The sequence below is a fragment of the Artemia sp. Qi Xiang Cuo genome, chromosome 2 (genome assembly GCF_049724085.1).
Source record: "Artemia sp. Qi Xiang Cuo chromosome 2, ASM4972408v1, whole genome shotgun sequence".
Classification (NCBI taxonomy): domain Eukaryota; kingdom Metazoa; phylum Arthropoda; class Branchiopoda; order Anostraca; family Artemiidae; genus Artemia; species Artemia sp. Qi Xiang Cuo.
Window position 1 is genome coordinate 40,171,591 of NC_142795.1, and position 15,168 is coordinate 40,186,758.

The window sequence follows — 15,168 nt, forward strand, 5'->3', positions numbered from 1 at the left end:
AGGGCACTAGCCACTCCAATTTCCAATTGAATGAGCCCTTTTCGAAGTTTCTACGGCAATTCCTACAATACGAAGTGCCCGGCTGAAGAAAACAAACACAAAAAAAAAACACATTGTGCCCACAACGTTCTTTACTTAGGCAGCACTGGCGCGCTGCTTATGATTTCTGGTCGGTTTGAGTTTGAATTTTAGCAGGTATTTGCAACTGCTGAGCTTAAGTTTAAAATGGCCATTACTTTTCTATGAAAAACTTATTTTTCGGAAAGTTTTTTTTTTAATTAATTTAATTAAGAAGGCCAAACCCGTGTTCAGGCTGTTCACTTTCAAATTTTATTTTGAGATTCTCCTCTAGAATAGGGAACAGGATTCCTCTGGAAATAGTACTAAAAATAAGCATCGATTTGGCTTTTTACAAAGTTACTCAGCACGCCAATTTACCTAGCACACCGAAAAAAAAATCACTGGTAAAATGTAAGGCTAAATATAGACCAACCGGTGACGTGTCAACACGCGGATGGTACCAGAAATACACTGGCGTACAGCCAAAATTTTTCTCCACACCCGTACGTCTTTTATTTTCGGGGCGCCATCGATACACAAATGCCGCCAAACCATATAAAAAAAATCATTGTTACATCCCAAAACTGTTCAACCGACTTAAAGACAAGACACACAAATCCTCGACCATGTTTTGGACTCAGTAAGCCAAGTTCAAAATACAACTATTGCAATATTTCAGTTTGCGTATGAATATGTGTATTGGATTAACAACACTTCTTGACTACAAAAGTTCTAGCGTCAGCCTTACAGTGTGTTGCTTCTGCTGAGTTCAAATTCTGGTTCCAAAAATCTTTATAGAAATTTTCTTATTCTCATAGTGTACGATTCAAAACTGTTACTTTGTGCTTTTGAGTTAATGAGCCAAGTCCGGATTTGCTAACTTTACAGGAAGAGGATCAGATTTTTATTCATAGCTGGACTTCAAACAGCAGCTCATTCCAGACAGAGTTGGACGACCAGCGTCTTTGTATTCTGATAACTTACAGAATCTGCCTAAATTTTTGATTGCACAATTTTATAGATCGCCATCATACGTTTGAGCAACAAGCGCTTTAGGAAACCACATGGTATTGCCGGTTTGAAAAAAGAACAAGCATGAAGAAGCTGTTGAAGAGCCTTTCAAGAGACCCTCTAATGTGCAAATATAGCCTATACCCTGAATTGGTATAGCCTATAGGGGTGGGGGTAAAATTCATTTCTGACAAAAATGATGGTAAATTTCTACCAAATCATATTATTGAGTTAGGAATAAAGTAAATACACCATTCAATGCCTTTTTTATGCTGATTACAAATATAATAATCATTTCTATCGGAAATGAATTTCAGCCCCCACCCCCATATGTGCAAATATATATCCTGAATTCCCATATATGGGGGGGGGGGGGCTAAAATTCATTTCCAATAGAAATGATTGGTATATTTGTAATCAACATAAAAAAAAGCATTGAATGGTATATTCACTTTATTTGAAACTCAATAATATGATTTAGTAAAAATTTACCAAATAATTATTATATTTGTAACAAGCATAAAAAGGCATCTAGTGGTATGTTCACTTTATTTGCAAGTCAATTGTATGAACTGCAAAATATTCACCAAAAATATATCCCTTGCCCCTTGACTATCTGGATATGAACCCCTCTTGCCCTTCCCCTCCAAGAAAATGCTGGAGATTCACCCCTGCCTAAATGCATAGCCCATATTATATAGGCTGTTTCCCATGAATTTATTGATTTTCAATTTTGTCACCATCAATTCAATTTACAGGTAGCCTAAACTGGTTTTAACAACATTGACATTAACACAGTTATATAAGCCGTATCTAAAATAAAAGCAAAGGTTATCATATTTGAGGGTCAGTAAATTTTTTGTTATTTATATTATTGACTTACAAATAAAGTAAACATACCACTTGATGCCTTTTGATGCTCTTTCCAAATATAATTAATTATTTTTGTCAGAAATGAATTTTACCCCCAGCCCTATATATAATAATTCAGGGTATATATTTGCACATTAGGGGGGGGGGGGTAAATTTAATTTCTGATGTAATTGAGAGGTAAGTTTAAACTCCCCCCCCCCCACACCCCTAATGTGCAAATATATACCCTGAATTGGTATATATAGGGGTGGGGGTAAAACTCATTTCCAAAAAATGACTATTATATTTGGAAAGAGTATAAAAAAAGGCATTGAGTGGTATATTTACTTTATTCATAAGTCAATAATATGAATAATGAAAAATTTACCTGAGGGTCTATAAAGACCTCATAATTGAATTTGTAATGGAAACAAATGTCACATTTAGGTTCAAGGTAAAATTCTGATTCCAGAGGTAAGTTTACTTCTTGGCTATGTGAATATTCTGTTAATATAAAGGTTTAGGTTACCAAATATTGTCTATTAGGTAAAGTTCTAGTGGGCCTTATAATTTAGCTAAGATGAAAGTGAAAACATCATTTGATGCCTTTTTTAAGCTCTTTCATAATTCAATAATCACTTTGATAATTTTGGAGACCATACTGCCTTTCTTTGACAATAAATAAAAGTTCAAATAGGGATGAAATCCTTTTAATTGACAGTGATAATGATAACAGTGATAGAAATTCACAAAAATACCAGATATTTTTTGGTCACATATGCAGCAACTGTCATCAGTAGTAAAGCTAAACTAAAACAATTTAAAGCAATAGGGCTGTTCTTTTGCACTAAGATCTTACATCTAAGATCTCACATTTTTCTGCAAAGATTTCCATTCTTTTAACTCATCTTTGTTCTAAGATCTTCCAGCTCACTGATCTTAGCAAAAAGTGTGAAGGATGCCATATAGAACAATGATGAGAGAACTGATGATATACTCATCATTGCTCTTAGACTGCTGATCAGAGCAGAATGATGAAAGACATTTGCAAAAGAATGCTATAAGATGTTAGTGCTAAGATTTCACTTTTAAGTGTTCTTTGTCAAAAGATTTAAGATCTTAGCACAAAGATGAGTAAAAGAACAGCCCTAATGGTTTATATACAAAATCAAATAAAACTACATATTGTTTAATTCTCTAACTCTTTTCAAAGCACAGGTGGAAGCTAGCCTCTTTGACCTTCTTGGATGTGGTTCATTAGCGTTCAATGATATAACACTTGGACAGAGGTCAACTACATTGGGTGAATTGAACTTTACTCTGTCAGATTTTGATAAATTATCGTAGATAGAATTTAGCTCAAATTCACCGGTGTCACGATTCAAAGGAATGTTCTTGAATAATCTATCACTGTTATCATCATTACTGTCTATTAAAAGGATTTTATCCCTATTTGAACTTTTATTTATAATCACTTCTGGGGCTAATTGCATCTTGGGCCCTTAAAGGGGCCCTGAAGATACTTTATATGAATAATGAAAGAGCATAAAAAAAAGTATCAAATGATGTTTTCACTTTCATCATAATATGAACTGTAAAATATTCACCAAAAATATATCCCATGCCCCTTGACTATCTGGATATGGACCCCTCTGCCCCCCCCAAGAAAATGCTGGAGATTCACCCCTGCCTAAATGTATAACCCATATTATATAGGCTATTTCCCATGCGTTTATTGATTCTCAATTTTGTCTCCATCAATTCAATTTACAGGTAAACTGGTTTTAACAACATTGACATTAACACAGTTATATAAGCCATATCTAAAATACAAGAAAAGGGTATCATATTTGAGGGTCTATAAAGACCTTAGAATTGAATTTGCAATGGAAACAAATGTCACATTTAGGTTCAAGGTAAAATTCTGAAAAAAATTCTAAAGGTTAATATAAAGGTTTAGGTTACCAAATATTGTCTATTAGGTAAATTTCTAGTGGGCCTTATAATTTGACTAAGATGACAATGAAAACACTGTTTGATGTCTTTTTTATACTCTTTCATAATTCAATAATCCCTTCTGGGGCTAATTGCATCTTGAGCCCTTAAAGGGGCCCTGAAGATATTTTATATGATTTATGAAAGAGCATAAAAAAGCATCAAATGATGTTTTCACTTTTATCCTAGCTAAATTATATGGCCTGCTGCAAATTTACCCATCCCCACCCCATAATGTGCAAATATATACCCTGAATTGTTGATGGCAAAATTTTGAATCACAAAATTCAGCACTATTTTTGTTGATTGCATTCAAAGAACTTGAAATGGTAGGAAAATGGTTTATATTTGAGTTGCCTAATAAATGAGGTTTTAGTTGTTATGAATAAGTATTTTTGGAATATATTACTCTTGAACAACATATATATAAACTGGTAGAATGTTTTTAACCACTTTTAAATAACCTAGCTAGCGTTGATAACCTCTTTGATTGGCAACGAAAATGAAATACCTTTGGACCCCCTTTAAGGGCTCAAGATGCAATTTGCACCAGAAGCACTTATTCAATTATGAAAGAACATCAAATGACGTTTCCACTTTCATCTTAGCTAAATTATAAGGCGCACTAAAAATGTATCATCTATTACTCTTATAAAGAAAGCATTGAAGGTTAAACATAAGACTTTCATCATGTTGTAAAACAAGGCCATACAGATGACTTGTTTGTTTGTTGTTGAAAATTGCAAAAAGTCAATAGTCTAACACAACTAGGGTACTTTTTAAGATCATAAAGCTACTTAACTAGAATTTTACAGTTAGGAGGATAAAACTTGCATAAATGCATTCAGGGCCTAAATAATGACCTGGGAAGGTATTTTCAACCCCTATCTCTTCTCCTTCCTTATTTCTCATGCTGAGAAAATTACTTAAAAGACTGTTATTGCTTAATTGGGTTAATAGACTGTTGTTGCTTAATTGGAAAGAACAAATCCATTGATTTAAGTAGGATTTCAAGCTACATTAGGATTTTTTTCCAAATTAAAGCCTAAATTTTTAAATTCATTAAACCCATTTGCAAAGACATAAGGCTCAAAACACTTTCTTTGGACATTATTGGTGTTGTAGATCTCTTTTTCAAAGTTTTACTTATATGTTACAAAGTTAAATTGAGTTAATTGAAGGTCAAACCCTTTGTAGAGGGAAAAGGAGAGGCAAATACTCCAAAAAACCTTCTTGATGCAATTTTTAGGGTCTGGATTCATTCCTGAAACTTTCATTTGTCTAACTCAACTACTTTTCAAGATCATAAAGCCACTCACCTAGAATTTTACAGTAGCTTGAATAGATTTGGAGCCAAAAATATGTTTTGTATTAATTTCACTTTGAGACTGTTTTTCTTGGACTCTTATTTTTAGAGAAAACAATTCTAATGATCTCAGTAGGATTTTTTTTCAAATTTCAGCCAGGATTCTAAATTCTGCAAAACATTATAAATCAGGATTTAGTGAAGTTATGAGGATCAAACCAATTTTGTCAGGCCTTGTGTATACAGTTGATCTGTTTCTGAATGTTTTGTTTTTATAACATATTGTTTGTCCAAGTTCATCAAAAGTCAGTGCCCTATGGAGAGGGAATGCTAAGAGTAAGATACTTCAGAAGTCCTTCCCAGGGCACAGTTTAGGTTTTTACAGAATTTCTGTAAATCTCATTCACCTAACTCAACCACTTTCCAAGATAACAAAATGTTCCTCATCTTGAGTTTGCCAAAAATTGTTTTGAAGATAAGTATATCTACCTGTATAAACTTTAGGGGGAAAGAAATCTTGTTTTCCCTAATTTTAGTTTGATTATACTTTGCTATGACTCTAGGTTCTAAAAGGACCATTCTAATGATTGATTAGGATTTTTCGCTATATTGGGAACAGTCATATATGGAGGATATTTATAACTTTGTAAAAGTTGATGACTGTCAACCTCCAAAATACAGTTCACAGCTTCTTCCATGATCTATGGGAAGGGTAAGACACCAGAGTGCATTTTTGCTGTTTGAACTTCAACTTGTATCTCAGAATACACAATCCTTTTATTCATTTTCAGTGATTAAGTGGTTACAATATAATATGTGATACAAATTATGGATGAGGAGTCTGTGTCTATGGATTTAAACATAAAGAAGTTAACTTGGTATTTAAGAATCAAGGGCATGAAGTTGTTAGTTTAGAGTCAAGACATCCAAGTTTTTTTATGTTGTTATTTATTGTAGCCCTTCAAAGAGTGTTGATAGTTCTTAAAAAATGAGAGTCTGCTCAGTTGCCTCACTCGCCTTTCCTCAGTTTCATCAAAATTGTGGTTTTTGGTGACTTTAATGCTCCAGGTATTAAGTTGTTTATTAATAAAAATAGAACTTAACAAAATACATGCATATTTGTATATAATACATGAAAAAACAAAGATTGGTTATCACATAGTAAAGTATGTTTTGATATGATTTTTGGGCAAAGGTTAATTCAAATGCTGGATGATGGTTTTCTTCATCAACATGTTCTTGAGTCTACTTGGTTCTGGATTAGATCAAATCCATCTATTTTAGACCTTATAATAACTAAGCACACATCTGACCTAGATAGACTCAAATTTATGCCCCCTACAGGCAAAAGTGATGACATGGTATTGTCTTTTTGTGTTAATGTGAATATTCTGTTAAATCCTAAATCAAATAATCCTAAATCAGTATAATAAATTAAGGGAGTATTTACATTCTATTGATATGGTTGGTCAGTTTCATTATTGTTTCAAGGATGTGAACGCATCATTTGATTTTATCTGTAATGTAGTTGTAGATGGCTGTGAAAGGTTTATTCCAAGGTACTGTGTTAGAGAGGGTGGTAAGAAATGTTAGAGCCTGCCAAAATCTGTCCTTAGTGCAATATCCTTAAAAAATAAACTAAGGAGACATTATTTGTTGGTTAAGGATGATAAATCCTGGTGTGCTTATAAGAAAACAAGAAATGTTGCAACAATTTCTGTGCAATCACACACTGAATCAGTAGAGTCATCTATTATTAATTCTCTGCAAAACTGTCCAAAGAAGTACTGGAAGTATCAAGGAGGCACACTTGTGCCTCTATAAAGAGGCGACCCACCACAATGTTAAGCGATTTCAGGTCCTAGAGGTCGCAGAGAGACGGCGGTAATCGCATTTTGTAGCCCAAGCTTAAACTAAGAAACTTGCAAAATTTCATCCTCCTCCGACTTTATCTTCATGGGGTAAACTGGGCCGGAAGTTTGGACCCTCCCACCACAGCCCCCTTTAACGTTGTCCGATTGGGCTGAAATTAAGAGGTTAAGCTTTACTAGAGTCCGGGAGCTTATCCTCGAAACTTCAGCTCAATCCAATTAATCCTTCCCTGTTTTCAAAAAACCAAATATAGCCACTTAAAATTCAACATTTCTTTTTTTTTTATTAGCCACGCCTAAAGGCCCCATTTGGCCACGGATCTGGGTGAATGAGGACTCATTCAAAGCAGAATTCAACCTGTTAGGGCCTTTTGATATTTTCAGACCGAAAAAATTATCCCCCGAATTTACATTTACGAAAAACCTTGTTTTCCTATATTAGCCCATGTTAATTTTTCCCACCACAACCCCCCTTTAACGTTGTCTGATCGGCCGGAAGTTTGGACCCTCCCACCACAGCCCCCCTTTAACGTTGTCCGATTGGGCTGAAATTTAGAGGTTAAGCTTTCCTAGGGCCCGGGAGCTTATCCTCGAAATTTCAGCTCAATCTGATCACTCCTTCCCTGTTTTCCAAAAACCAAATATCAAGTTTTGCTTGCGTCAAAAAGATTCATCACCTTACTAAAAAACAATTTCAATTATGTCTCTTTAGTGTAGCGGTGAGACTCCTGGCTGTCAGGCGGAAAAACCGAGTTCGATTCACCGTTAGATCAAATTTTTTATATACTGAATTTAAATTATAAAAAAAAAAATCAGTCTCTTTTTTAAATTATTTGAAAAAAATTATGTTTTCTAAAGAGTTAAAGAGGATGAGTTACAATGTCGACCCTTAAAACACCCTGTCAAGAATGAAAAGAATAATACACAATCATCTAACAGTTAGTCAAGCAATAATAAGTAATAAACTGTACAAAAACGTGCAGAAATTATTTGAAAAAAACTACGTTTTCTAAAGAGTTAAAGAGGCTGAGTTACAAGGTCGAACCTTAAAACGTACAGGGATTAGGACGCACAGTTGGTGGGCTGCCGCCCCCCAAACCCCCCGCTTTCGCAGCCTTTAAATAAAAAAAAAAGAAGTTTTTTAAACTGAAAGTAAGGAGCGACAGTAAATCTTAAAACGAACAGAAATTATTCCGTATATGAAAGAGGCTGTGCCCTCCTCAACGCCTCGCTCTTTACGCTAAAGTTTGAGTTTCTCACAACTCTTTTTTTAAACAATAAAAACTTTAGCGTAAAGAGCGAGGCGTTGAGGAGGGCACAGCCCCTTTCATATACGGAATAATTTCTGTTCGTTTTAAGATTTAATGTCGCTCCTTACTTTCAGTTTAAAAAACTTTTTATTTTTTTTATTTAAAGGCTGCGAAAGCGGGGGGTTTGGGGGGCGGCAGCCCCCGAACTGTGCGTCCTAATCCCTGTACGTTTTAAGGTTCGACCTTGTAACTCAGCCTCTTTAACTCTTTAGAAAACGTAGTTTTTTTCAAATAATATTAAATAGGGCCAATTGTTTCAATCATCTACAATCTTCAGTGATTTAGTCACTGGTGAATCTGTTGATGATGATAGGAGAAAGGCAGCTATTTTTAATGAAACGTTTTTATAATATTTTGTAAATCCAGCAGCTCATGTGCAACCTAATTCCTTGCTGGTAGCTCCTTTACTCAAAATGAGTCGCAGTTTTATGATTCAGACATTGTAATGTGGTAGTGTAGTAGTAGTACATGTTGCAATCTGTAATTTAGTATTAGAGGGCTGTGAAAAGTTTATTCCAAGGTACTGTGTTAGAGAGGGTGGTAAGAAATGTAAGAGCCTGCCAAATGAGCATTCTACTTTACTGCAAAATGAGTTGCAGTTTTATTATTCAGACGTTGCAATGTAGTAGTGTAGTAGTAGTGTATATTGCAATCTGTAATTTAGTAGTAGAGGGCTGTGAAAAGTTCATTCTAAGGTACTGTGGTAGAGAGGGTGGTAAGAAATGTAAGAGCCTGCCAAAATCTATCCTGGATGCAATATCCATAAGAAATTAACTTTGGAGACATTATTTATTGATTTAGGATGATAAATCTTGGTGTGCTTATAAGAGAGCAGGAAATGTTGTAACAATCTCTCTGCAATCATACACTGAACTAGTAGTCATCTATTATTGATTCACTGCAGAGTTATCCAAAGAGGTACTGGAAGTGTGTAAATAGGGGCAATAATGATCAATTACCATCATCTACAATCTTCAGTGATCTAGTCACTGGCGAATCTGTTCATGATAGGAGAAAGGCAGCCATTTTCAATGAAACTTTTTCATCATTATTTTTTGTGAATTTGACTGCTCATGTGCAACCAATTCTGTGCTGGTGGCTCCTTTGCTGCAAACTGAGTTGCAGTTTGATCATTCAGACATAATACCTGAACATGTTCAGAAAGTTATACAGATTCTTTCCGTTGATAAAGCCCCTGATATTGATGGTGTTTCAAATGTTGTCATGCGTGAATTGGCTTTTTGCTTTGCCAGTCCTCTTGCTTCTCTTTTCAACCTTTGTTTATATTCTGGTAAATGCCATGTTGCATGGAAAAAGGTAGTCATAAAACCTCTTCATAAGGGTGGACAAAGGTCAGATTTCAGTAACTATTGTCCTCTTCCAAACGTTCCACTTTTTTCTAGGATTATGGAAAAAGTAATTGTTGATTAGGTCCAAAATTATTTTGAAAAAAAAACCCTGCAGGATATAGCACTACATAATTTTAGGAAACATAGATCTGGAATACTAAGTTAATGGAAGTAATCAATGATTTTCAAATGATGGCTGAATTAGGTCAACAGTTTGATTGTGTTTATGTTGATTTTTGTAAGGCCTTTAACAAGGTTTCAGTACTTTTACTGTTGAAAAAATGTTAAAATTATGGGATTGGATTGAGAACTCTGGCTTGGATTACAGATTTCCTAACAGATAGGTTACAGCATGTTAGGGTTGGTGAAATCTTATCTAACCAGTGTAGTGTTTTGAGTAGAGTTCCTGAGGGTAGTTCCTTGGGACCACTTTTGTTTTGCATATTAATAAATGATTTGCCATAGGTAACTCAACATAGCAAAATCAAAATGTTTCCAGATGATGTAAAGCTTTATAAGGGTATATCCAGGCATGCAAAAAGTGGGGTAGCATTGCTACTTGACAGTTTTCATGGCCTAGTGAAATTTGTCAGCAGATTTTGTCAGAAAATGCCAATGCTTCCACTATTCCCAAAATTTGAGGGATTTCCCCCAAAATTTTTGTGTTTCCACACAAAATTGGCTCTCTGAACTCACCTTATGCCTAGGGTTGCCACCCCTTGTGATTTATCACTAGTGACTATCCACCCAAATACCCTTTTTTCTTAAATTTTGGCTATAGAAAGGGGTTAAAATATTGATTCATCATGATCCAATTGCAAAAACAATTTACAAATCTTTTGGGCCTATTTACTTTAAGTTGTTGGTGTCACTCTTGTTCAAACATGTTTACCCATAAATTGAACCAATTGTGACAAAATCAAGAACCAGAAAAGCTCATGGGAAATATGTAATTTGGGATATATATTTGAGTATTAAGGGGAAGGGTGGGTTGGTGAAGTATAGAGTAGCTACAGTCAAAAATGTGTAACTGCAATTATTCTGCATATTATCAAGTAAGAATTGTTTTCTTAAAATTCTTCCTTCTCAACAGCCCCCATTCTAGGCTTCTACCAAGTTGTTGGTCTAATACAGGTAATTTAAGCTCCTTCAAATGAATTCAGAGATTAAAATATATCTTTGGAAGGTGTTTTCGAGCTACTATCTCTGCTCCTTCTGTACCTCCCTTTCTTAGGCTTTGGAAACGGCATAAAGACAATTATCTTTGACAATATATCTTTGGAACGTGTTTTCAAGCTACTATCTCTGCTCCTTCTGTACCTCCCTTTCTTAGGCTTAGGAAACGGCATAAAGACAATTTTATAGCCTACCTGTTCTATTCTTGGGAAGAAATAATTTTTTTTTGTAATTTTAGTTTAAGTTTGTTTTTATTTGCCTCTAGGTTTTGGACATAATATATTAATATTTAAATATATAATAAATGAATATGTGAAGATTAAAGGAGTCAATCTTTTTGTGAGGATTCCTCACCATTTAAATTTTAGTTGAATTTCACTTTATTTGGTATGTAAAACAAGTACTTTTCTTTTTTCTTTGAGAATTTTATTTTTCATACAACCTTTTTATCTTCAAACATATTCCCCTTCCTCTCCCCTCATCATTGCTATTCTGATGCCTTCCTCCCAGTCTTGTTTTTGATGGGCGTCCATGCTTGATTCAGTGGTTCAACTGCAGTTTAGGATCATTCTATGATCTATGAAAATCTTTTCTTTTTTCCTAGAAAATTTTGTTTTTCATACAACCCTTTATCTTCAAATGTATTTCCCTTCCTCTCCCCTCACCATTGCTATTCTTATGCCATCCCCCTGTATTTTTTTTGGTGGGCGTCCATGCTTGATTGAGTGGTTCAACTGCAGTTTAGGATCATTCTATGATCTAGGAAAATGTTTTCTTTTTTCCTAGAAAATTTTGTTTTCATACAACCCTTTATCTTCAAATGTATTCCCCTCCCTCTCCCCTCACCATTGCTACTCTTATGCCTCCACCCTGTATTTTTTTTTGGTGGGCGTCCATGCTTGATTGAGGGGTTCAACTGCAGTGTAGGATCATTCTATGATCTAGGAAAATCTTTTATTTTTCTAGAAAATTTTGTTTCTCATACAACCTTTTATCGTCAAATTTATTCCCCTCCTTCTCCCTGCACCATTGCTATTCTGGGGCCTTCCCCCTGTAATTATTTGGTGGGTGTTCATGTTTGATTGAGTGGTTCAACTGCAGTCTAGGATCATTCTATGATCTAGGAAACTGGTTAAGTAGGTGAATAAAATTTTATGGAATAGATATTCTGCTCAATTTAGGGCATTGGTAATTTGTTTAAATACCTAGGCCTACCTCCACAACTTCCATTGCTTGAACAATTATTAACCCTCTATGAAGGCTAATCCTTTATATATTTCAAATAAAGTAGTTACCGCTGTAATCACTGCCTTATTAGGTGGGGGGGGGCTGGGATAAAGTGAAAAAACCAGTGATTGCAAATTGGACTGAAAAACAGATTTTCTTATTTCACTTTTTATCCTTCTTTTGTAGGTGAAGAGTTTAAATCCTTTAGAACCTCAGAGCTCTTTCATAGTACTTGCCAAACATTTACTAGAAGGAAAATTAGTAGCAGAAATTTGTCTCTGGTTTCGTTCTCATCTGTATGCATTATTGGAACTAGCCCTTGAAAAGGATGTGGTTCAATCCACTGAAGACCACTCTGTCAAAATGTATTATCTTCTAGGTGAACTCTGTAATGAGGATTTGGTTGTAAAGAAGTAAGTAATCTGTTTTAAAAATAGGTAGTATAAGTGTAGTCTACTATAAAAATTACTATAAAATAGTAATGCCATATTTTAAATGGTATTCAGATACCAAAATATTCCTAATTTTTTGCTGCGGTTTAAGATACAACAGTGTAATAGTGTTGATACAGCAGCTGGTACAAATATGCATGTTTGATGTATTGTTGTCACATCTGCACATATCCATACCATTTTGAAAAAGGAATGTTCACTTTTTATGATACAGGTATGCACCCTATTTCATTTCTATCTAGACCAATTGGTTATCTCAGTTGGTGCAATTAAGTTAAGCAAAAGATTCCACTAGTAGAAAAACTTGTGTTTTCCGCCTCATAGGACCTCGTTGAACTAGCCATGCTATGTGCCTCCTTTGTCTTCCTGTTTTTAGCTGATATTCTAATGATGGATTTGTATCTTTTTCTTCTCTTAAGTACCAATACTAAAAAAAAAAAATCTGCGCCCTTTAGTCTATCTTAGGTCTATTTATACCTGAAAACCAATACTTTCTCAGATTTTTTTTTGCTTGTTTCAAAATCATGAAGTTTACATGGAAAGTACCCTGTTTTTGCCAGTGCTCCCACATTAAACTATGAAAATAAATAAGCAAAACTAATTAGTTAAATTTGACAATACATTTAATATATACAAATTGAAATATTAACAATCTGTTTGATTCCTAAAGTCTTCTACAATTTTAAAGAAAAACCACAGCTTCTTAAACTGATTGTGCCATATGTTTTAGCTTTTTTTTAATGCTGATTTCCCTCCTCTATTTCTTTTTTTGTATAACTTTGTTGCCTTCTACTACCAAAAACTGCATAATTGCATTTAAGTTTTTGCTAGCACAACTGTATGAGCTTGTGAATTGGGTTACTCGCCTGACACTCTAGGCAGGTGGGCCCCCTATTAAACTTTGGACGCTTGTTGGCTTCAGAGTTCAGAAGACTTTTTGGACAACCCTATATTTAATTTCTTTTTGTTAGTGCAACTCTCTGAGCTTATGAATTGGGTGCTAAACCTGGCCCGACACTCTAGGCAGGCGGGTGAGCCCTTTTAGGCTTTGAACTGAACGCTTGTATGCCTGCGATCCCAGGTGACTTAACGGTCATGTGTCAATTCTAAAACTTGGTCAACCTGCCTGAGACTCGGGCGGGCCTGCCTCTCTAAAAGCTAACACACGAGCATTTGTCCAATTTGAGAGTCATAGCTACTCCTGCCGTTTGCCTGTGCTGTTTACCAAAACACTTGGACAACTATAGGTCTCCCTGTTTGCCTGAAAGTCCAGGTTGTCTGTCATGTGTCAATCCTAAGGCATGGTAATCCGCCTGAGACTCTAAGCGGTCTAGCCTATTAGGCTTAGGTCACTTGTTCGCCTGTGAGTCCAAGCAAATTCAGTCCCCCTTTTTGCATACAAATCCAGTCGATATTGTCCGTCATGAATCAAACAAAAAATCTCGATCATCCGTCAGTTCTATGGCTATCTATCTTAGTTCTTCCCTAGGACGGATGGAAGATAGACTATCTATCAACAAGTGGAAATGGCATCATTTTTATACAATCCTGAAAAAAGTTTATCCAAGATTTGCTTTTGACTCAGACTATCTATCATGGCTTTTTCTCCAATTAGCCAATGGCTTGATGGCAACTTTATTTTAATTAAAAATCAAATTTCCTATTTTTCTTAATTTTTTTTATATGTATCTATTCATGACTGTAAGTTTTCAGTTCAAACAATCAGATTTCATTTCCACTGTCCTTGGTACTTAAAAGTTGGCTACATTTACTACCATAAGCAAAGAGGCAAGGGATCATAAAGTAGTGATAAAGAATCATAAACTTAAAAAAAAATGCATTGCGAGCCCCCTCGTGTAAGAATTTCTGTGCACTTTTAAAATTAAACAAAAATCTATATTTGAAGGGGGAGGGGGGTGGGCTGGCCTTTTAGCTCAGCCTTCAAGGAATACACGCCTCTCATTTCTGCGTGTCAATTTTTTAAATCAAATGGTTATTGATTTGTTTAATAGGCAGCTTTTAGCTGTAATTTCGGCTGGGGGTGGGGTATCAATAAGCACAGCAACACCCCTGTATCATGTTTACCCAAATTACTACATTCAAAAATTTCATGGATTTCGAATTAATCAGCAATGTGTTTTTAGCATCTAGAAGCATGTTAAAACTCTCAATGGGTCACTGGTGTTGCTTCAGATTAAGGCTATATCCAGGATTTTCGTTTGAGGGGGGATTTTTTCTGGGGGGGGGGGGTGTTAAAAACACTATAAAATGCAACAAAAATTTGTTTATATATGTTTTTGTTATTTTTGTACTAGTCCGACAGAAATGTCGAGGGGGGGGAAGGGTCAAACATCACTGCAAATAAGTATTTGTCGTAGCGCATTATATGGACAGTTCTGCTGTATTTCTATTTGGAAGAAAAAGTGAATTTTGTGCCCTCAGGCCACTGTCCCTCTAATTGTCTTCCCTCCTCCCCCCACACTCACTGTGCACATTTGGCCGTATTGTACCACTTTCGACTCATGATCAATTAGGGATTTTTAACGAATGATCCTCAAT

General features: G+C 35.2%; 1 protein-coding gene across 1 annotated transcript in view; it reads left to right on the top strand.

Annotated features, from left to right (window-relative positions):
* The first annotated feature begins 1,155 nt into the window (after nucleotides 1–1,155).
* Nucleotides 1,156–15,168, top strand: part of LOC148955224 (midasin-like) — a 46,667-nt gene continuing 32,654 nt past the window's right edge. Inside the window, exons 1-2 of the mRNA XM_089106666.1 lie at nucleotides 1,156–1,224; nucleotides 12,344–12,570. Coding sequence (XP_088962792.1) covers nucleotides 1,156–1,224; nucleotides 12,344–12,570 — 296 coding nt within the window. The remainder of the gene's footprint in view (nucleotides 1,225–12,343; nucleotides 12,571–15,168) is intronic.